This window comes from Castor canadensis, chromosome 17 (genome assembly GCF_047511655.1).
Source record: "Castor canadensis chromosome 17, mCasCan1.hap1v2, whole genome shotgun sequence".
NCBI classification, from domain to species: domain Eukaryota; kingdom Metazoa; phylum Chordata; class Mammalia; order Rodentia; family Castoridae; genus Castor; species Castor canadensis.
In genome coordinates this window covers 54,097,910-54,122,789 of record NC_133402.1, presented here as the reverse complement: position 1 = coordinate 54,122,789, position 24,880 = coordinate 54,097,910, and the positions used below count along the sequence as shown (strand labels likewise).

Sequence of the window (24,880 nt, the reverse complement as noted above, 5' to 3'; positions counted from 1 at the left end):
TTAAAATATCCAACACAAAAAAGGGCTGGCAGATTGGCTCAAGTGGTAGAGTGCCTAACGTCAAGCCCCAGTACTGCCCCCCACCAAAAAAAACCAAACAAAACCAGAAACGAAAACAAAAAAATATTAGTATTAAGAATATCACAATTAATATAATTAATATCACACACACACTAAGGTACTCATTAACAATCTGACACATGCTGTTTTTGGAAATTTAGATGTGGCTGAAATACTAGTGGCATTAGAAATGAACAGTGTAGCCATCTATGAAGAGTTATGAATGTGAGATAAAGTCTCTGTTCATTATTACTGCATCTGTCTTAGAAAAAAAGATATACAGGTGATTTTCAGAGGGAAAAATTAAACTTGAACAAACATATCTCATTAACAAAGCAGTCAATTCCCTTTATTTTTAAAATTTTATGTACACATATGAACGATCTGTATAATGTACATTCAATATAGAAAGTTTTATATATTTGATAATGTATAGAACATTTCACAATTACACTAATCTCTTACATAACATCTTGACATCCATTTGTAATTTTTTAAATTGTTTTTGCACAAGCTCCTCTTCATTTAATTTGGTGAAGCCAGCTATACATACAGATGTGTATTGTGAGCTCTCAAAAGGTTAATGATTGAGGACACCGGTGAACAGGTACAGGGACAAAAACCTAATAGTGTTCGATGGAGGGAGGAAGACAGCCATGTAGACTTGATGCAGGAGAGGGAAATACTCCCTTTTGCTGGGGATGAGTGACTCAGCCCAATTTCTGTAGACTGCAGCTTAATCCCACAGTCATACTAATTCAAAAAAACATTATAAAAACTAGGAAGAAAGTTTTGTCTTTTTGATTCACAGTCTTGTAAACAGATATAAAGGAACAAAATGTGCTTACATACATCAAGAAAAAAAATTCTTGTGTACCCACTTAGGTTGATCCAGAGTGCTTTTTCACAACGTGATACTATTAGAATCACTGACATTTTCCTAAATAAAAATATATTTATAGAAAAAGGAATAACACTGTCATGAAACCAGGAGAAAGGCAGTAAGAGTTTGCTTCAATGTATCAGCTGGAGGAATGTGGACTCAGGACTGGCCTTTCAGCATTTATTATCTCTCTTGAATTTCAAGTTTGATAGCCAAGGTCACCTGCCTCATGGTCTACAGGAGGTGGCAGGTTAGACATGACTGATGAGGATGTACCAGCGGTAAGGTAGCCAGCAACTCCAGGTCCTGCAAGAAAGAAAGGAAAGCATGCATCTTCTAGAAAGCAGTCATGTGGAAACACTGAGCTTTACAAATGGTCAGTTGGTCAGATGCACCAGCGTGAGAAACTAAGCATCACTGAGATGTACAACTGCACCTTAGCAGACAGCTACACAGCACCATTTTCATGATTTGCTTTTACTATATAACACACTTAAAAATGATTTCATTATTTATGCTGGACAGTAATGCTGGTGTGGAAATAGGGAAATTCTCACATCTGAGATATTCAATCTTTCAAAAAAAACCCTGGGTACAGAAAGAGCTATGTCACATGGAGAAAATGGAAACAGACAGACAAAAGAAACTATACCAGCCCACCCAAAAATCACACACGACAAAACTCTCAATATAAACAATTTTGAAACATTCAAGTTAGCCTATTTTCATTTGGTGCAAAGAAATGCTATTCTAACAAGTAACACCAAATGAACAGAGGCTGCTATACCAAGGTTTCTGAGAAAGAAGGCTCTGGACATCCATTTGTCATAGGTCAAAACAAGAATGTTCCAGAAAAAGGAATCAGTATTTTAGTTTTACATGTTTGACTCTTACAGTCTCTACTGCATGAAAAAGCTATACATGCCAGCATTAACCAAGATGTGTCCTATGAGCTTATCAGTGGCTTTGGACCTCTGGAGTTTAAACATCACATAGACATTTAATTATATCTCAGAAGCACTGGACAAACTGTGACAAGTACTTGCAAGAGAAATTAGCACAATGCTGCAATATTTTTAGCTCAGATTGTAGGAAACAAGGCAAATGACTATAGAATATTGAAGCGTTAGGACAAGAAAGGCAGTGGAAGCAACATGCATTTAGCAAAATGTTTCTCTACCTGCTTCAGAGAGCTACACAGAAGTTAGCAAGCTGCCTGGCAGAGCGGATCTAAAGCCCACTCCTGAGGTGAAGGGGGCTGCTGCCAGTTAGAAGGGAAGGAGAGACACCTGAGGGGAGAAAAGAAATATAAGCAGCAAGGGAGGTTGTGAGGAGGTGCAAACAGCAGAGCAGTATGATGGGGCTAAGGCATAACAGGACTGACGCAGGACAAAGGCCATGACTCAGACTCATCTTGTCTCTCACCTTGCGAGCATCTGTACTGAGGATCTGAAATGGCCTGTATGGATACTGTGCAGGTGGTTACATGGCCAGACGATCTGGCCTGCATGAGCTGGGACCAAAGCCAACTACAGTGTCCAGGGACTTGGCGCCTTGTCCTTGAAACACTTATGAAAAGGATTTCCCCTTTTTAAGGTACCAGGGGGGGATGCATCTCTAAACTCCCATCATCTGCAGTCAGCACACCAGGCCTTCCACAGACTGCTGGGTAAAAAGACTACGAGGTAGACAAAGTCCTTTGACAGTGTGTTTCAGAGCTGCAGCACCATATGGTGACACTATTTTCCACCAAATTATCATGCTCTGAAGTTTCGGGGTGGGGGGGGCGGGGCGGAGAATTACTACAAAGCTATCATGTAGGTCTCACCAAAGAGGAAATCTTTATGAACAAAACCTCAAACTGTCCAGACTGACATGGTTCCTGAGCAATCCTGACTGTCGGTTCAACTAAGTTCATACCAAAGGAGTGGGATATGAGACCAAAACATGAATGCTACACATGGAAAGGAGACTAGTGTTGTGGTTTCCAAACTCTGCTGGAGTATCCTCACAGGGATACTTCTGGGTATTTCAAATTTGAAAAACAGTGACATTTTACCACCAAAGTCATACAAACAACTACTTTCCAGATATTTGAACATACAACTTTATAAACCTAATTCCTGATATTTCTTTTAGCCTAGGCAAAAATATTACTAAGACACTAAGGGCACTGTGGACTGAGAAAATTTGTGAACTTCTAAGCTAAAAATCTGCATTGTGAAATGAGGGGCCTAGACAGAAGAAAGCCCTTTAGGAAAGGCAAATCAATTCCTGAGTAGTCTAAGAAGCTCCCTGCCTCCATGCCCAGGCCTCTCCTGAAGGATGCACTAGGCTTCCTGCTGCTCCATCATCAGAATGGGGCAGAGCAGGTTCTAGAATTACTTTTTCTCCTGAGAAAGTAGAAGAAAAAGGAGAGGTGCCAAGTCATGTGGAAACATTGTATGTCAGATTTTAGAGGAATGAGAAAAGATGGAAAATTAACAAAGAAGGCTACAAAACAGAACTGGCTGCCATAATTTTATATATGTACACACAAAAGTTCCTCAATCTTCATTTCCAGCTCCTAAAAGTATTTATTTACCTCAGCCTCTTCCCCCCAAACACATTGCTCCTCCTTTTGCTACTGACTTTTTAGGTGAGGTAAGTGGAAAATTTTTATAGCTGACATTATTTTTGGAGGGCTCTGAACTTACTGGAACTAGTAATTCTAGAACCTAATAATTGGCTAATTATGGGTCCTGGATAATGAGCAACCACAATGTGTCTACATCACAGTAAAACCCACTGAGGCACACTTAAATATTTATCATAAAAGAAAACAGTATGGCAGGTACAGAACCTATGGAACTGGGTCTTACTGTACTTTATCACCCTTGAGTAATTTTATCTATGACTTTAAAATTTATTATTTCGAATCATTTAGTATGTCACTAAATGACATTTGTTCAGTGGCAGGGAGAAGAAAATCTTAACTCTTATCTTTGGTCATTCTCATCTTACTCTGAAATAGTAATTAACTTTCCTCTTAAACTAAAGACTCTTCTTTCCCAACCTCCTAAACAAAATTCACTCAACTCGTCAAATGCCCCCAAAGACATCAGTCAGAAGTATCTTACAGTACCTTAGTTCATTTGTAAACTTATCAGAGGGGCACTGTATACAACCTGCATCTTCTGAAAATTAGGGGTTCTTTGCGGGGGGCATTTTAATTAAATAAAATTCTGATTCAACATAACACTGAATAAATTCCATGGAGTTCCACAAAATGAGATTTTACAATTATTAGAAGTACTTGCCCCTTTCCTTAAACTCATGTCACACACCAATGGAAAAGCTCAAACACAATAATCCATTTGGCAACCTAAGAAATGAGCGTGAACCAATTCAACTGTAAATTAACTTAAGCTTAACTCTTGAAAGACATCATCTTTTCAAATAGGATAGACCAAAGCTGGTGGAAAAATCTTCTCAAGCAACTAAAATCTTAAAAAAAAAATTCCAGATTGATAATGTGCCAAGAATAGGTCAGTTCTGAGGCCAATACAACTCACAGCTAGACACACAACTGCAGGCTTCAGAAGTGGCCTTCAGAACCACACAGTGGTGGGATTTATACCCTCTTTTTCTTGTCTGGGCTTGCACAGAACTTACTACCCTTTGAGTTGGACCAAGGATAGAAAGAAATTTGTAAGCTCTTCTTTCCCCGCTAACCACCTCCCAACTCTTATGGTTTATCACAGCGCTCCTCATACCTCATTCAGAAGCTCCCCAGGCATGCAAGTAAAAGGAAAGGCATAGATAGGAAGCTTCCATAATCCCCACCCTCAAAATTATTATGGGCTTTGGATGGGGGTAAGAATCAAATGAAGTCCAGGTCTCTAAAGATAATGTTAATCTCTTCTGTATACAAATCACAGACCCCTTGGCCTGCAGCTGTCAATAAGTCAAGGACACCCGCAGGAAATTTTTTTTCCTACTTCAACTTCATTACACAGTATCTATAAGAAAATATTAATTTTTAAATTAGAAAACATAAAACTGCATATAGTACAGAAGAGGCAATCTGATTTTAAAGACAACACTCTAAGAACATCTACCAAGAAAATAAAGACTTTCACAGGATAACAACTTGGACAGATGCTTTGGCAAATACAATACAAAGCTCTAATTAAAACCAGTCTAAAATATTTAATCCAAACTGTATCATCATTCCTCATTAGAGATTTACACACCAAAGTGTTTCTTTCACTTTAAAAAGTTGAGGCATTTTCCCAAATATCTCTTACTTATCAAAAACAGTATTTCCATTTTGTATTCCTTCATGCAGATTATCTCTGGAAACTTTTTAAGACTATTAGTGACCCATTTAAACTTTTGTTGATTGGAGACAAAAACATACTCTAAAAATCTCATCCTTTACAAAAATTTATAAAACTGCTTTGTAAAATTAGTATCAAGACTGTCAAGTTGGCTGTCATTTACATGGTTGAATAACAGCTGTTTTTTCTCAGAGCTGGGGTGGCAGATGTTCTTTTTTGGCAGTACTGGGGTTTGAACTCAGGGCCTCATGCTTGCTAGGCAGGTGCTCAACCACTTGGGCCACTCTGCTAGCTCTCCCTTTTCTATTTATCAGGAGGTAAATCCAAGCACTAAGCTGGAATTCCAAGACAGGCTTAATTATTAAGATTGTATGGTGGATATAACCCTTGACCCATGTAGCAATAAGGTGTTAAGATGCTGACAGAAAACTTTGATACCTGCAATTTTCTATTTCAAGTCAATGAATGCTAAATACGAATAATAAATGAATAAATGAATGCTTTTCACAAAAAGCGTTACAGGAAGCCTTCCTGTAGAGAAGCTTATAATCAACACAATACTATTCTTGGGGCCAACTTCTTAGTTTTTTCTCAGCTGAGAAAAATAAGGCACATTTTCCCAATCATACCATGCTTATACATAAAGAATCTAATGCCATGGAAATGTGGTATAAAAATTTTTGGAAACTATCAAGAAGTAGTTTAGTGAGCCTGTAAGAACATTCTCCTACTTTGACACTATGGCTTCACCCCAAATTTGAATGAGAAAGATGTGGGAGAGATTAAGACTGTATTCTAGGTACTTCTCTCCACAGAAATCACTGCTCTTAACAAACACACAGGACCAACAGCCAAAGTATCACATTTATAAATTTTAGGTTTCTGCTCCTGATATTAGAAATGGATTAATGTTAAAGTGGCCACAGTGAAGGAAATAAATAATATTCAGTGTCACAACCAAGTCTAAAATTATACCAGCTGAAAATTTCTCCAAAGTTCCAGTTTTTGAATCTTCAGGATTCATTCTTCACAATTTTATAAACATCAGTACTACCAATCAGGATTAAAACAATTGCACCAGCGTGAGAAACACTGGGAATTTTCCTCTTAAATTACCTATACTACTTCTGGTTGGGTGAGGATGTAGGGCTGACATCTACATATATACAACTTCTCACGGATGGGAGAACTACCTCATGTTCTTAAGGTTAATTTTTCAAACTGAAAGTTCTATTTTATCTTTAGCATACAGCAATTAAATAATGTGGCTTTCTTCTTAGACAGAAGCCAATATGAAAACTTTTCTAAAACTTGAGAAATTAGGGTACCAAATGGATACATGTCCTGTGCTTCAAACATGTACTATCCTTTGAACCCTAAGCAGTCAACCCTGCTTTTGTTTCTGATATCTACGTATTTCCCCCGTGGGAGAACAAACCCTAAATATGAGGCAAAACTACAGAGTAATCACTGGAAACTTGGAAGAAAAATAGTTTACGTCTGATAACATATTTGGAGCTTCACTCTTATTCTGAGAGGAATGACATGATGCTGCCATGTTCCCGATACTGGCAGTCCTCAGTAGGTATTTCTCCATCCTTTTTACATGTTTGAGATAAACATTTAATATAGACATGCTCCAGACATAACCTATGACACTAATTAACTGGATCAAAACTAAGCAGAGAGCATGTTTTTATCATGACACATTCAACACAATACCTCGTATGCTGTCTGATGCTAAAAACAGAGTTTACTACATTCCCACACCACCAGCACCTACGTAAACATTCTCCATGGTATTTTAAGTCTATTCAGTGCAAAAGGAAGGTCCAAGTGGCATCTGGCCTGTCTCAGGGTAACCAACTAGGTATGACTTACCTGTGAGGTATCCTGCTGTTTGTGAGTCAGAAATGAACAAATCGTGTTTCTGATCTTTGAAGGCACTCCAGACTGAAGAACGAGACAGGATTTCATTCACCTAAGGAAGTAAACAAAGCCCTTTTAGCAGAAATAAATTAAGGACTAGATGCTGGAAGCCTGAACTAAAGAGAAAAAACAACTTACAAATCAACAGGAAAAAAGGCCATTGAGGAAGGACCCTCAGACAGACTAAGAACGAGTATTTTTCAAACAGTTTATACCAGGCCCTGTGTTAGGCATGTCTCACTCACTCAGACCCAAACTGTTCAAGTTAGTCTTCCCTCTACAACTGGACTCATAATTGAGGCAGAAGATTCCTAAACAGAGTATTTTCTTGTGACAGTAATGGACAGTAGATAGTGTGATATAGGCCAATAAATTATTACTAAGGAAGAGTTTTGGTAGAACTTGCTGGAAACTGTAGCTAAAACTTTAAAGCAGTCTTTCAAACTTACGGATGGTGACCTGTTAGAAGTTTCAAAAAAGGGTGTGAACAGTATGCTTGAGAAAATAAAATAAGTGAATAGAGAAAGGATCAGAATATCATGTATGAAATGGGTAAATATTCTGTGAAATAAATATATAAATAAATAAATGTATGAGTGCAATTAATATATGTGTGTGTGAATATGTACTAGAGAAAGATGAATGACACTTCTTTCTTTGTGGGTTAGATAAAGATGATTAGGAAACACCAACTTAAGAGAGTATCTTTTCCAAGTCAACATTCAGATAAAGAATTTATTGAGCACCTCTGATGTGGGACGCACAGCAGACACAATGATAAGGAAGACAATCTCTGTCTCTCAACTTAGATGGAAAGCTTATAGTCTAGAAAGAGAGAGTGCCAGAAAACTTAATGGTAGACACTAAATAGCAATGAACACGGGGATCATGGGAGTCCAAGAATGGGTACCTGTCCAACTTGGAAAGAAACAATAGGGAAGAGATTAATTGTGAAGGTGGCAGAGGATTTCTATTTTGGAAAGTACTATACCTCTTTTCTCCCCTTCCTTGGGAGCAGTAGGTGGGTGTCAGGGTTACTTTGCTAATTTTGCCACCAGGATTCCTGAGGCAGGTCAAAAGAAGGCAACTGCTTGCAAGTGGTAAATAGGAGTGCATTTTCTTGGTAGGTTTTCCACAGGTAAAATTCAAAAAACAACCAAAAACAAAACAATCCCCCCACCCCCCCAAAAAACCAAAAAAACCCAAAAAACTAGCTAAGTAGCTACTAATTGCAGCAGTGTATGTGGCCTATCTTCTTTAATATAATTTTAAAATCATTCAAGATGATACTGATAGAAGGGACAATGGCATCAAAAATGCTTCTTTTCGTGAAACATACAAACCTAGTGGATTCACGAGGGGGAAGCCTTAGTTGAAATACATTTAAATCTGTGAAAGAACACTAGGATGTAGAAACAGCTCAAATGTCCATCAAATGGAAGAACAGATAAATTGTGGCATGACATATGATGGAATATTTAGACATAAAAAGGAAGGAACCGTTAATACATACTGAAACCACAAAAACATGTGCAGTAACAGAAGACAGATACTACTTAGATAACACCCAGAACAGGTAAATCCATAAGCAGAAAACAGATCAGTGGCTGCTAGGGCCAGGGGGAAGAGGAAATGGAGAGTAGCTGTTTATGAGATACAGGGTAATGAAGATATTTTGGAACTAAATAAAGTGGTATTTATAAAAGAATATTGTGCTCAACGGCAATTAATTGTTCATCATATAATAATTTTATGGTATGTAAATTTCAACTCAATAAAAAGAACATTAGAAAATAAGTCTATGCAATAAATTTAAGGGAGAACTCCTCAGAGCAACAATAAAACTAGAGGGATATTAAATTATTGAACAGACCTGAAATCAGCATGTGCATGCAGCTGAAATACATTAATACATATCTAACTCATAAAAAAAAATGAAGCCAATACTTTACAAGGACTAATAAAGACGAAAACCAAAATAATGTTCCGTAGCTTTTAAAAAGGTGTATGAGAAAGTTAATAAAATGTACGTATCACCACTCATCGATAACTCCTAGATCCAAAAGCTGATCTTAACCAGTACTAAATGTTGAATATTCTTCTACACTACAGAATTTCAGCATTTTTCTTCTTGAAATGCACAACACACCACCATTGTCCAGAAGAATCCTGAGTGACCACTGGGCATAAGCACTGTGCTTTTTCACTGAGTTTGAGGCAGTTATGCAAGCCCACGCTTGGCTTACTTACACTGTAAGTAGACCTGAATCCAAGTTTAGCATACTCTGAAATCAACAGATCAAAGCTGCTTACTGCAGACTCACCTGCTCTCCATACTGCAGGCTTCGAGTCATTGCCTTGAGAGCTTTAACAATCTGAGCCTTAGTGGCAGCTGGGCTGTCCAGACTTTCAAGACCTATGCCTTCAAGCAACTTCAAGAGGTATGGGACCAAATCTGCTTTCAGGGCCTAGAAGGAATATTAAGCCTACATAAGTATGTTGAAAAAAATGTAAAACATCCACTCACAAGACCATACTTGAATAAAAAGCAACCTGTTTTCATAATATTTTAATGCCAGGTACAGATTTTTATTTTACTTTCTAATGATAATGGCATTTTTATTTAATGAAATTTTATTTTGTGCCATCAACTGTTCCAAATGCTATGTATCAATTACTTAATCTTCTTAACACATAACACACTATCGTTATTACAGATTGTACAATCAGTACCCAGAGGGTGAAGAAACACAAGTATAACCACAGAGCTGGGCAGTAATGGAATCTGCATCTGGACATTTAGTGTGTGTACCTTCCCCCCTGCCCCCCATAACAACCCAATGAAGTAATTTAATTTGTAACTTCGTTTCAGATGAGCAATCTGAGCACTAAAGGCTAAACATCATGCCTGAGGCCACAGGGCCATACTAGGCAACTGGCAATACTAGGTCATGTTCTTTTCAATTCAATCAAGTCCTGGTCAACCACAAGTGTGAACTCAGAGCATCTGCTGTCTTCATGAGAGCTACCCAATACTCTGACCTCTTTGAAACACAGGCTGGAGGATGGGACTGGGGAGAAGTGTAGCAGGAAAAGGGGGTGGGAGAACAGGAGGTCCAGATATGATAGATGCAGGGCCTTATCTGCAGAGGAAGAATGTCTGATGTTACTTTGTGAACTGGCAGGTCATAGGAAACCAAAGAATTTTACGGTGATGAGTGACTGAATTGTATTTCATTACTTTTTAATTCTTATTGCATACATGCATGTGATACAAAGTGATGTTATGTGTATACATGTGGAATGAGTAAACAGAGTGAATTAGCATGTCCACCACTATACTTATTTATTTTTATGGTGAAATGAAAACATTTAAATTTTACTCAGCTGTTTTGAAATATACAACATACTATTATTAACTATAGTGAGCAAAAAAAAAAAAATTCCTCCTAACTGAAACTCCATACCATTCGTTACCTTCTCCCCACCTCCCACCAGTCTAGTCTCTGCTTCTATGAGTTTGACTATTTTGGATTCCATTTATAGATGAGATCATGTGGTATTTGTTCTGAAAGCTGTAAGTAAGAAAGAACACTTCTGCAATGGCTTTTAAATGTATAGTTTTTGTTTTTCAATCTCTGTGTACTCTACATCTATACCCACCAAGTTCTACTTTCATTAGGTGAACAGTCTCCTAGAAAAGGACAATAAAAAATTGGTGAAATTCTAAAAAATGACTTGAGAAATAAAGGAAGGAATAAGTAATGCATCTTTTCCAAAGAAGGTAAAGTGAATATTACAAAATAAGCTAAAGGTAAATGCTCAAAAAAATGATCCAGACTTTAAAGTTGGACCAACTAGTTTTGGTAGTTGGTCCTCACACTTTCCTGTGTGTAAATATAAAAAGCTGTGCATGCACAAAACTCTTAACTCACCTCTCACCAAACCTCAGTCACAGTATTTAGTGTCTTTGTTTTCTAAAAGAATGCTGACTCCAGAAAGTCACTTACTTGTGCTACTAATTCAGTCTGCTCCTTCTGGAACATTCGATGAATTGCTTCACAGGCCAGACCAACAGTATCTGCTCGCTTCTTCATTCCATTCATCAGTGGACCAATGGTCTCTAAGGATGCCATAGCTCGAACACACAGCTAAGAGCCCAAAAGGTTACTTGTAGAGCAGCAATACTTTATACAGCAAAGTAAACACCAGAGTAACAGAAACTTAAAAAATCTACTTTGAAGTTAAATAATGAAATGAGTCAAATTCTGTGTCTTACTAATTATACCATTTAAACAAGTTTAAGAATCAATAAAAAGCCATTAGGTTCGTATGTGCAAAGACACATGGTAGAAAGGGGATTTACACTACAATGGTGCTCTTAGTCCAGAAGAAAGAGCACAGATAAATTCCAGAGCTCTAAGCTATTGAATGGATTCATTAATACCTCATTGTCAGACAGAGCATGGATAACCCGAATGGCACTCTTAGGAATGGCATTGTTCCTGTGATTCATCGCCTGGATAACTTTGGGAAGATGGCCCAAAGGTGGGACTTGATCTGCCAACTGAGGCTGAGCATTGAAGAGACACACTGTTGCCATTGTCAAAGTTTCCAGAGTTTCCCCCTGGAAAGTATTAAACAGAGCAAAACAAATAAAATACAAAATCCTGAAAAAGTCCTCAATATCCTTGGCAATATATGTGGTGTTTAAAACTGAGGATTCAAAATTTCTAAGTACCGACACTTGAAAACTGACTGACACAAATCCAAAGGACTTACAATGTGCCATCATCATCTAAGCAGCCCTTCTCTGGGCCAGGTACATTGATTTCTATTGCAGGTATTAAGAGGTCATCTCCCAAAAGACACTACTAGAAATTTTCAGACACTGTTATAGCTACATTAATGAATGCACAACTAGTGAAAGGTTTTTCCCTGTTCTACTTCAACTCCTATGACAGCCTGAGTATCCCTTATCACAAATGCTTGGATTCAGCAGTGTTTCACATTCTGAAATAACTGCATAGATTTTGCCAGCTGAATATCCCTACCCTAAAATCCCGAACCTGAAATGCTCTGAATTAAAAAAATTTGAGCACCACTCAAGAGTTCTGATTTTGGAGCACTCCTAGTAGAGTGTGGTGGCTGAGGCCTATGATCCTTGCACGTGGTGGGCTGAGGCAGCCTGATGGAAAGTTTGAGGCCAGTTTGGGAAACAGCAAGACCCTGTCTCAAAATAAAAATTTAAAACAAATTAAGTATAAAAATGAAACAAAAACTGAAATGCTCTGAAATTTGAAACTTTGGACACCATTAGGATATTCAAAAGGTTTCTCATTTTTGAGTACTGCAGATTTTAGATTAAGGATGCTCAACCTGTATTTAGTGTGTCTGGCTGCCATAGTGATCCTACCACTGGATAGTGGACTGCAGAGAACTGCAGCTTACTCATTAGAGGCACACATTTATGCACACAACAAAAACGCTTTCTGAATGAACATGGAAAATGGGATGTGCCCAAAAAGAAAGGTGACACAGGAAGAAATTATTGTGTGTTTCCGTCTAAGTTTCAGCTTTTGAGAATTTTGTTTTGTAAGCAAACTATATAGTAAAAATGTATAGTAAAATTCTTAGTTCAAAAGAAATATAACTAGACAAAGTGACACTGGTAAATACATGGCACACTAATCCTATTTTTAAAAAAATTTGCAAGGGGACTGAGTATGGTGGTGCACCCCTGTAATACCAGTTACTAGGGCGGCAAAGATTGGGAGAACTGCGGTTTCAACCGACTTGAACAAAAAAGGTTTATGTGACTCATCTCAACAAGGTGGGTATGGGTGCACACATCTGTAATCCCAGTTATAGGGAGATGTAGTAGGAGGATTGCAGTCCGAGGCTGGCTCAGGCAAAAAGTGTGAGACCCGGGCTGGGATGTAGCTCGGTGGTACAGCGCTTGCCTAGCATGCGTGAGGCCCTGGGTTCGATCCCAGCACCAAAAAAGAAAAGACAAAAAAAAAAAAAAAAAAAAAAAGTGTGAGACCCTACCTAAAAAATAACTAAAAGCAGATGGGCCAGGGGCATGGCTTAAGTATTTGAACAAGTACCTAGCAAGCACAAGGTCCTGAGTTAGAACCCCAGTACCACCACCCCCCCCAAAAAAGTTTTGCTAAGCTAATGATAGTAACTAATAATTTCTAAGCATTTGAAATATGGCAGACATACTCCTCATATCTTAACTCACTGAGACCTCAAACTCAGAGACAGGAGCAGTGGTCATCCTACACATGCAGCAATTAAGTCAGCCCCGTGACAACACAGGATGAGCTGGTGGTGGAGCTGGGACTGGAGAGGCACAGGATCTCTATCCACATAGCCTAGGCTCAATCACCTTGCTCTGCAGGTGTCCTGTTCAATTCAACAATAATCATGTATTTCTATTTTTCAATATAAGCATTCAGATAACAAAATCTTACACACTGTCAGGGTTTCTGACTTACTAAACCAGGACCACCTTCACTCACTGTGGCTTTCCTGGTAGCCTCTGGTTGTGAGCACAGGTACCAGGTACAGGGTTCATTCACACTGTTCTCCTGTCACTATGCTGTCAGCTTCTGTATCTAGCATCATCCTTGCCATACATACAAAATGTGATGAAGAACACAGATAACTTCCAGAGAAACAATGACTATTTAGGTTTCTCCTTAGTTAGACAGGCTTTGGAAATGGAATGGCAAAAACCTTCCTTTAGAGTCTCTAATGCTAAAATAGTGTCTCTCAATGTAAGTATCTCTAACTTTGGTTCATAAAGAACCATTTTACTGGAGTTTCACTACTGAAAATGACCAAAGAATTCAATGGACTTTCATTTAAATGTGGCTGCGTTTTTTTAAATTTTCTTCCCCCCTCCCCCCAGATTGAAGCCAGGGCCTTAGGCATGCTAGGCAAGTTCTTCACCACTTGTGCCATGCCCCCAGCCTAAATGTGCTATAGTTTGAAGAGGTAGCCAAGTCTTACTGCATGCTCAGTGAGGATGAGCCTTAAAGAGAAATATGATCACAGTATATTTAGCAAATTCTTTGAAATGTCTTGTAGATGACTGAGGCTTACATGAGGACTGTTCTTCTCCAGGAGCTCAGTTAATTTTTCTAATAGTGCAATAAGAAACTCTCTAGGCTTTCTTAGAACCCAGGCTGGTTGTGCAATAAAGATTCTCAAGAAAACTCCTCCAACGGCAAGTTCACCCTCTGCTTCTCCAAACACCACAGCAAAATCTTCAGGCAACTTTGAATGGAGACAGAATCACAGTTAAGTCACTTAAAAAGCATTACTTATACATACATATACATGAAGCAAGAAATGCCAGGTTCTATTAAAGAAATCTTTATACAATGATCTAGTCCACAAATAGCCACAGTATTTCCAAATTACAATAATTATGAGTTTCATTTTCTCTTAGTAAAGTTCAGAAAGGATGCCTTTATCAGTTCCTTACTCCAAATGTGGAACCTGTATTGGAAGCCTTATTTTCCAGAGGTGGTGCCCAAATGTCTTTGTGATAAAACTACAGACTGGCATCAAACTCATTCAGCCAGAATAAAAAAATAAAAGTGTATTTTACCTTCCAGTTTGTATCAGGGTTGTCCCGCTGATTTTTAAAGTGCCTTGGGGAGAAAAAAAGGGTGGGGGAAGATACCAAGCTTTAATCACAAGTAACACTTGTATTAACCTTCAGAGTAAGTCTTGGAGGGCACTAGTTAGTGTGGAAAACACCCTCCTGATGAATTCACCTGAAGGCTTTCAGTTACTGTCTTCATCTTTACTTACTCTAGCATCATTTCTCTCACTGTGGTGGACACTTTATCTCTGGAGCTATCATTCCAAATCAACTCAGGATTTTCATGAGTTCCTTCAAAAATATGCACAGCAGCTTCAGGGTTGTCTCTCATAGCATCCATGAATACACTAGGCAGAAATTTCATTAATGTAATTCGAACCTATGGGAGGAGGTTTGAAAAAGAAAACAAGACCTATTGGAAACATCTCAATATTTGGCTTGTTTTTACAGTTTTGCAATTTGGTTTATGTAAAAGGTAACTAATGAGACTCACTGTGACCTGGTCTGATTTACCTATCAAGTTTCACGGCAATCCCCTGCCTCAAATTTAAGACACACAAAGAAATTTAGGAGCCAAGGTGTGTAAAGTGCCCAGAGGACCCACCCCCCAGGTCACATGTGTACTTCTTGTCTTGAGAATGCCTCAGTTGTGTCTGTCCCTCTAACTTGTCCTCACACCTTCTTATCCTCACAAAGTAATTTTTTTCATTCTACCTTTCTCTTTTATAAGTATTTTCAGTGCATTTATTTTCTTTTACTCTGATTTATACAATAGTGTGCTTTTTTTCAAGAAGGACTTAAAAAGTAGCATTACAAAAATAAGGGCACAGTAGTACATGCCTATAATCCCAGCACCCAGAGGCTGAGGCAAGTAGATTGTGAATTCAAGGTCAAACTGGGGTACATAGTGAGTTTCAGGCCAGTCTAGGCTACACAGCAAGACCTTATCTCAAAAAACCAAAACAGTAATAGGGGCTGGGAATGTAGTTCTATGGTAGATGAGGTCCTGGGTTCAATCTCTAGCATCACAACAAAGACATACCACCACTCTTCAACACATACTACATACAAATTGAAATCAGTATCAGGTACAAGGAAAAGGGAAATGAAGATTTGGAAGTTAGGTATTTTCCTTCGGATAATCACATGACTGTCTATGCCAAATTCTGCTCAAATCTCAGCTTATGAAAACCTTCCCATATCTGATCTGCCTTTCTCCTTGTTTCTATTCTCAGCCCCTGACACACAGCAGACGCTCATTTGAATGAAGACTAACATGATGTCAGCACACAAAAAAATCACAAGCTCTGTATATTGCTGGTGCTTTACTACAACTTGAGTAGCCAACAACTTAAGTAAGCATTGTTGGTTACATGACAGAGGCATGCACAAAATACAATCATGTCAACTACTTCACAGGCACCCAACTGTTTCTGGAGGGGGAAAAACCAGTTTCTCCTGAGGCTTCCATAGAAGGGCATTTCTCATATATGAAATAGCATCAGGGTGATATCACAACTTTCATACACTTATTTCTTCTTATATTCCCTGTATAGGTTGAGAATGCCATGCCAAATATAATTCAGTTCTTCAGAGGACAAAAGCCAGGTATGAAAAGTGGCCGTTAAGCCTCCTGAAACAAAACCCATGCCTGACCTTCTTGCCCTTGGTAGCACATTCCCATAAAGCTAGAGAAATATTCATCCAAGAAGCACTACAAAAGCAGTAACAATAAAAACAAAACCCATGCCTGACCTTCTTTGCCCTTGGTAGCACATTCCCATAAAGCTAGAGAAATATTCATCCAAGAAGCACTACAAAAGCAGTAACAATAAAAACAGCATGGTACTGGCACAAAAACAGACATGAAGACCAGCGGAACAGAATAGAGGACCCAGATATGAAGCCACACAACTATAACCAACTTGTCTTTGACAAAGGCACTAAAAATATATAATGGAGAAAAGACAGCCTCTTCAACAAAAACTGCTGGGAAAACTGGTTAGCAGTCTGCAAAAAAACTAAAACTAGATCCATGTTTATCACCCTATAGCAATATTAACTCAAAATGGATCAAGGATCTTAATATCAGACCCCAAACTCTAAAGTTGGTACAGGAAAGAGTAGGAAATAATCTGGAATTAGTAGGTATAGGTAAGAACTTTCTCAATGGAAACCCAGCAGCACAGCAACTAAGAGATAGCTAGATAAATGGGACTTCATAAAACTAAAAAGCTTCTGCTCAACAAAAGAAATGGTCTCTAAAGAGAACACCCACAGAATGGGAGAAAATATTTGCCAGCTACACATCAGACAAAGGACTGATAACCAGAATATATAGGGAACTTAAAAAACTAAATTCTCCCAAAACTAATGAACCAATAAAGAAATGGGCAAGTGAACTAAACAGAAATTCCTCAAAAGAAGAAATTCAAATGGCCAAAAAAACATATGAAAAAATGCTCACCATCTCTAGCAATAAAGGAAATGCAAATTAAAACCACGCTAAGATTCCACCTCACCCCTGTTAGAATAGCCATCATTAACAACACCACTAACAACAGGTGTTGGCGAGGATGCGGGGAAAAAGGAACCCTCTTACACTGCTGGTGGGAATGTAAACTAGTACAACCACTCTGGAAAAAAATTTGGAGGCTACTTAAAAAGCTAAACATTGATCTACCATATGATCCAGCAATACCACTCTTCAGGATATACCCAAAAGAATGTGACACAGGTTACTCCAGAGGCACCTGCACACCCATGTTTATTGCAGCACTATTCACAATAGCCAAGTTATGGAAACAGCCAAGATGCCCCACCACTGACAAATGGGTTAAGAAAATGTGGTATTTATACACAATGGAATTTTATGCAGCCATGAAGAAGAACGAAATGTTATCATTCGCTGGTAAATGGATGGAATTGGAGAACATCATTCTGAGTGAGGTTAGCCTGGCCCAAAAGACCAAACATCGTATGTTCTCCCTCATATGTGGACATTAGATCATGGGCAAACACAACAAGGGGATTGGACTTTGAGCACATGATAAAAGCGAGCGCACACAAAGGAGGGGTGAGGATAGGTAAGACACCTAAAAAGCTAGCTAGCATTTGTTGCCCTCAACACAGAGAAACTAAAGCAGATACTTTAAAGCAACTAAGACCAACAGGAGAAGGGGACCAGGAACTAGAGAAAAGGTTAGTTCAAGAAGAATTACTTAGAAGGTAACACACACATACAGGAAATCAATGCAAGTCAACACCCTGTATAGCTATCCTTATCTCAACTAGCAAAAACCCTTGTTCCTCCCTATTATTGCTTATACTCTCTCTACAACAAAATTAGAGTTAAGGGCAAAATAGTTTCCGCCGGGTAGCGAGGGGGTTGGGGGGTGGGAGGGAGTTGGGGCAGGGGGGAGAAATGACCCAAGCATTATGCACATATGAATAAAATAAAAATTAAAAAAAAAAAAGAAGCACTACAAGTTGAAGCAGGATTTAAAAGCCATTTACTTTCACGCGATGACTCTAAAGAAGCTTAGGTTCAGAGACAAGTTGTGCAGAGTCATGAAGCTGAGGTAGTAGCCTGGAACTCTGCCTCACAAAATGAGCTCTGCTGCCACCATACCTCGCATGCCAGGCGATTACTTCACTGCAAATGCAGTCACTTGTTTTCTTAGAATTTTAACAAAACCAGCTCTGAAAGATACTACTTAATTAGACCCAATTCAGTCCTTTTCACTACTGTTCAAGACTCAACAATCTTAACACTGTTGAACGCATTCTACATGAACTTTAGAACAGAAATAGCTGGTATGTTTTAACAGCTTCACTGCTAGCATTTAATAATTTACATATACATACACATATATGTGTATACATATGTAACTTTTTTTTTTTTTGCTATTTTTTAAATGGGATTGAACATAGGGCCTTGACCATACTAGGCAAGCACTCTATAACTGAGCTACATCCTCAGCTGTATATACTAAAAATAAGCTGTATTTATAAGATTTAAGAGCTATATTTATGAATATTAATCTCTTCCTATGTGATTTCTGAGAATGCTTATTTGGTTATTAATGATCCAAGTCTATTCATTTGTAAAAAAAAAAAGAAAAAAAAAAGTGGTATTAAAAGCTTACCAAGATGTTTAAAGCATTTCAAGTGTACAGCTCTAAGTAATTTGATCACGCAATGGTGTATAAACTATTAAACATTCAAGTAAAAAGTTTACATAGAAGAAATTCTTTTACCATAAACCTCCAGAATATAACCTTGTGAACAGAACTCAGAACAGGGGTTGGCAAATGAGGGGCTAATCTAGCCTGCCATCTATTTTCCATACAGTGCTCATGAATCTTTCTCATTTACGGTCTTGGCTACTTTCCTGTTACAACGAAAGAGTTGAATATCTGTGACAAAGATCACATAGCCCATATGACCTTTCATAGAAAAAAGTGATCAACCCTTACCATATCTTACACCACGTACAAAAATTACTTAAAGCGATCAAAGACATAAATCTAAGAGCTAAAATTATAAAACTCCTGGGAGAAAACCGAGGGATAAAACCCATAACCTTGGCTTATGCAATCAAAAGCATAAGCTAAAACAACAAAAAAATAGATAAACTGGACTTCATCAAAATTTGAAACTTCTGGTCTGAAGGAGTGGCTCTAATGCTAGAGTGCCTGACTAGCCGGTAGAAGGCCCTGAATTCAAACCCAGCATCATAAAAAACAACAGCAAAGACCACTTTTGTGCTCCAAGGAGCACAACGGATAGAAAAGCAACCAATATAATGAGAAAAGAGTTGCAAGTAATATATTTGATAAGGAGCTCATATCTAAAATATACAAAGAACTATAACCCAATTTAAAAATTAGCAAAGGATGCAAATAGATATTTCTCTGACAGAGTTGTACAAATAGCCAATGAGCGCCCTGTTCATATTCAGCATCATTAGCCACTGGGGAAACATGAATCAAAACCATGAGATAACCCCTCACTAGAATAGCTATAATTTTTTTTTAAAGTCATAATGACAAATGTTAGAAGATGAAGAGAAATTAGAACCCTTACAGTCACTTTGAAAACCAGTCTGACAATTCCTCGAGAAGGTTGAAGGTGCACCATCTCCTGCCCAGAAATTCCATACCTAATGAAATAAAAACCCATGACCACATAAAAACTTGTATACAAATGTTCTGAGCAGTATTATCTGAATATCCAAGAAGTAGAAACAATCCAATGCCCATCAAGGTAAGTGGATGAAGAGTCTGGGCATGGTGGGCACAGATGTACCCCCAGCTACATAAGAGGCTGAGGCAGGAGGATCTCTTGAGCCCAGGAGTTTGAGATCACATATGTAACATAGTGAAATGTGGAATATAGTTATTTGGCAACAAAAGGAATAAAATACTAATACGATACATGACATGGATGAGTCCTGAAAACATGCTAAGTAACAGAAGCCAGTCACGTAAGATCGTATTGTATGATTCCACTTACATGAAATGTTAGGATAGGCAAATCTGCACAGAGAGAAATGGACTAGTTTCTTGGAGGAGGAGGAATGGAGAGTGATTGCTAAAAGGTATGTGGTTTCATTTGGCACTAATGAAAATGTTCTAAAATTAGTATGGTTGTTTCATCTGTGAATACACTAAAAGTTAATGAGCTGTATGGTAAAGCAATTATATCCCAAGAAAGCTATTAACAAAAAGGAAAGAAAAAATTACTGACCCCGCTCTAGAACCTCTTGCAAGTCATTTAAGAGTTGACACTTTCATTTTCCTACACAGAAAATTTAAAGTGTAATCCCTCATGTATTTCAAAGGTCAAAAGTAACTACTGAAGAGCTTAATTCCAATACATATTTAAACATCTGAAGTGTTTTTTAAAGCATCCAATAATAGATATCATAGTAATGTGTACCCAGTTCTTTAAGAAATCTCAAAACCACATTATCAGTATTCATTCTTCTATGGACCCTTCTGGAGGCATCCAAATGAAACTCACCCACTTCATCAACCTTGGTAACAAAAAATTATTAGTTATTCTTACAGTAAAATTGTTTTAGGTCCAATGACAGTATCTAGACTGAGAGTTCAAGAAAGAAAGAAATAAAGAAAGAGAAAGAAGAAAGAAAGAAAGAAAAAGAGAGAAACTGAATTCAGCTTGTTTTATTCTTGTTAAAAATGTTTATTAACCCTGAACAATTTTTTTCAAACAACTTTATAGGGAGGTACAACATGTACAGGGAACCACCCTGGTTTAATATAGAGGTGGTTACACAGTTACACGTAGCCTCTTCCTTACCCATGGTATTTTTGCAGACCCTTTTAAACAATGACTCTGAACCATCAGTTCTGGCAGACTCCAAAAGAATTACCTGGAAAATGGACTAAGAATGCAAATTCCTGGGCCACACACAGATTTACTGAATCAGACTCTGGTAGTGGGGCCCGGGAGCCTTTATTTCATGCCTCTCCTGCCAATATCTCTGAGGTGCTGCCTGATAGGCCTATCCAGAGTGCTTTTGTGAACACACTAAATCTTGTGAACCTGATTTAATTACAGAATTGGGGCCCTTTGATTACAACAGTATCTGAATGAAATCCTATTCAGAAGTAATTACTTTAATAGGTTTCTGCTTTCCAAACTGGACCATGGGTCCAGAGATCATTTGGCCATCTCCGTATTTGGAATTAAATACTTCCCTGCAGAGTGGGGAGGGAGAGGTGCCATTTGCCTCATATACCCTCCCTTCCCTCCTGCAGACAGCAGGCCTTACTAAATTAGATGCAGAACATAAGACATAAACCACTACCTCCTTCATTAGCTATATTTCCACAGGCCATTCTTTGGAGTGTGGGTGTCTAACCTATCTCTGTCATAACGAAAACATATTTTCCTCTCTTCACAGAGACAAATAGCTTATCATCATATTCCACACTCACTCTTAAGACTTCTTAATTCGGACACACAGGCTTCCCTGTTAGTTTTTTTCAAACAGTAATATTTGCAACAATTTCAGATATGTCAACCTTCCAACTTGTACATGAAATCGTTTCCTTATCCTCACCATCTCAGATAAATTTCATGAAAACAGTACCAAACATTAGAATGTAAGCTTCATGAATCATTGTAAGTAACAAAACCTTTGCAATTAATTTCCTTCCAACAACTTATTTGTGCTCACCTTTGGACCAATCAGTTTATCTGCTGTCATTTTAGCAAAAAGTTCTGCTGTTTGGGCTCGAACCTGTGGATGTGTTGAATTGCAGAACATATCCAATAAATATATCAGAGCTCCTATAAAGGGAAAAAAAAACCGGATTTGTGTTTATATTATATGCTAGAATATGACTTTTCTAATCAATAGAATTCAATTTTGACCCAAAGCAATATTTTTTGAGACAGGGACTCATTATGCTGCCTTGAGCTCCTGGGTGCAAGTGATATTCCTGCCTCAGCCTCCCAAGTAACTGAGATTAAAGGCATGCCACCAAGTTCAGCCATCAGTTTTTTTTAAAAAACTATTAGGACTTACAAAGCATTCTTCAACTTTATCAGACTACACAAAGCAGTTTAAAGTAAACCCTACAGTACTGAGCATAAGTGGATGAGAAAGAACTCTATACATTACCCTTTGCCATCGCTTCTTTGATTATTTTAGTACTTGACACCAAAGCATAAAGAGTTTCCAGAACAAGCTGACGACCTGCAAAGTAAAAGACATTTGAAGGAATCCATCAACCACTTAGCTGACATTTACTGGGCCTAACTCTGAGGCAAGGTTCTTAATCAGATGTTCTGCACAGGGTAACATATTTAATCTCCACAATAACCAGCAAGACAAGTATAATTATGGTTGTGTTATGAGGAAGCTGAGGCTCATTTTATCCAGCCCAGGGTTTCATAGCTGGTGAGTGGTATAACTGGGTTTCCTGTCCAGATCTGTCTGGTTCCAAAGTCCACACTTATAGCCACTATGCCGTACTGTCTTCCTATCTCATTGTTCTCTACTCACCCCAATCAACTCACTTCCTACACATTTAATATTTAGGCAATAACCCTACCACGCACCTAAAATTTTTACCTGGCACTACTGTCTCAAGGAAACAAGGAATAAATAGCAGTTTTAAGACAGTGCATTTTACTCTAATATAGAATAGCATCCTTTCTGGATCTGGCCTACATGTCTCTTACCCAGCCATTAACATTTGATACATAAGTACACTGGGCTGTTGGACTCTGCTCTTTTAGAGTCAAATGGGGATGACAGATGGGAAGCCCAAAGAATAAACAGTAGGCAAAGACAGTAGAGGATGCAAAGTACTGGGCTGAGACTAAAACAACAATTTCCCTTAGCAAACAGTGTAAGAGAGGTAATTTAGTCTAGAGTAGGCTGAAATACTCAATGTCAGGTATTTTACTTACTTATAAGAATAAAATACTGACTGTTCTACATCAGTATTTGCACTCTCAAACTATAATAAATTATAAATTTTCACTCTCAAACTATAATTTCTGTAACATTTTTTGCTTTACCAATCAGTTTAGTTTTGCATTGTTTCAAGTCTCACAAAGCTACTGACAATAAAGAAAAAGGAAAAAACAACTAAGGTTATGACAGTAATAATCTATAAATGACTTAGGTGCCATTTTAAAGAACTATCTTAAGCATTTAAGCATGTTCAGAGAAAAAAATTGTTTAATAAAAACTCAAGTCCACTCAATTCACTAAATATAAAACAAGTATTTAACATGCACGGCACTAAATGATGAACCAGGGTCCTGCTCTCAAAGAGGTGAATAACATGAAGCAAATATTAACGCAACACCAAGAGTTTAGCAAAGTCGATGAAGCAATCAATGTATTCTGATGGTCTGAGGTGAGGATGAAGTTGCATTGCACACGTCTAAAAAAATCTCAACAATCATGTTTTTGAAAAGCAATCTCAAGGTCAACATAAGCACAAAGACAAACTACTGCGCAAGACAAATTGTTCTATTTCTGAAGGCCTTGTATTCAAGCTGTATTTCAAGTAATCAGGCTGATGTGTGTTTTAATCACCTTGGTGGTAAGACTCTACAGTAAAAGACAGCATGCAAGATTAAATATAAGGCAATCTTCACTTTAAGCATTTTTTTTTTTTTTTTTTAGCATCCAACACTAATTTTTTTTCAATAAATCACAGAGCACTGGTTAATTCTCAGTTAGGCATGAGTATATAATGCTCAACAAACTGAAAATTCCAGGTGACTTTCTTTGCTTTTGGACTTCTCTCACCTACAATTTTCTCATCAAATGCAAGATCATTTTGTTAATTTATGCAAGACAAATGTAGTGTAATAAATACTGCTTTAAATACTTCAACACTAAACATGGGTGATGTATTTCAGGTTTTGTAGCTGCTCCACACTATGAGCTGGTTATGCTGTGGTTTCCAAAATTCCATTTGTAAATATACCTACTTGATGGCAATGAGTGCAGAAGAGCCAATAAATTGGACAAAACCATTGATTCTGCAATATTGTTGACACAATCTTGGTTAGATGTCACTATATTCACAACCTGAAAATTAATCAACAAGATATTAAAGTTTCAGAAATAAATCTGGACCTAAATGTCATAGAGTTTACAAAGGTGAGAAAAGTGGAGGACAAAATGCCTAATCTTTAGAAGGGTTTAATTTAAAAAAACTGGCTTTTATTACTTTGATCTTTTCCTTTAATTATTATATAAACTATACAAAGGGGTTTCACTATATTATGTCCATACATGCACATAACATGCTTTGACCAAATTCACTCCTTCTACTAGTTTTTTCTTTTTTCTTTTTTGGTGGGACTAGAGTTTGAACTCAGAGCCTCATGTTTGCTAGGCAGGCACTCTACCACTTGAGCCACTTCACTGACCTCTACTAGTCTTTCTTGTCCCCCCCACCCCCGAGACTGATCTTTTGGGAAATAATACGGTGAAGTTTAAGAAGCCTTCAATCCTATGGCAGGACATGTTCTAGAACTGTGACAGATACTATAGTATCCAAT

At 37.9% G+C, this 24,880-nt stretch overlaps 1 protein-coding gene across 2 annotated transcripts in view; it reads right to left on the bottom strand.

The window, feature by feature from the left end:
• Positions 1-382: 382 nt before the first annotated feature.
• The window catches only part of Dnajc13 (DnaJ heat shock protein family (Hsp40) member C13), a 118,548-nt gene continuing 94,050 nt past the window's right edge, over positions 383-24,880 (bottom strand). For both annotated transcript variants that reach the window (XM_020172670.2, XM_074058908.1), the window contains 11 exons: positions 24,305-24,404; positions 22,473-22,547; positions 22,026-22,138; positions 15,025-15,194; positions 14,819-14,861; positions 14,308-14,481; positions 11,642-11,821; positions 11,205-11,345; positions 9,519-9,662; positions 7,147-7,246; positions 383-1,249 (listed from right to left, as the gene is read on the bottom strand). In XM_020172670.2, the coding sequence (XP_020028259.2) occupies positions 1,143-1,249; positions 7,147-7,246; positions 9,519-9,662; positions 11,205-11,345; positions 11,642-11,821; positions 14,308-14,481; positions 14,819-14,861; positions 15,025-15,194; positions 22,026-22,138; positions 22,473-22,547; positions 24,305-24,404 (1,347 nt within the window). In that variant the 3' untranslated portion in view covers positions 383-1,142. The remainder of the gene's footprint in view (positions 1,250-7,146; positions 7,247-9,518; positions 9,663-11,204; positions 11,346-11,641; positions 11,822-14,307; positions 14,482-14,818; positions 14,862-15,024; positions 15,195-22,025; positions 22,139-22,472; positions 22,548-24,304; positions 24,405-24,880) is intronic.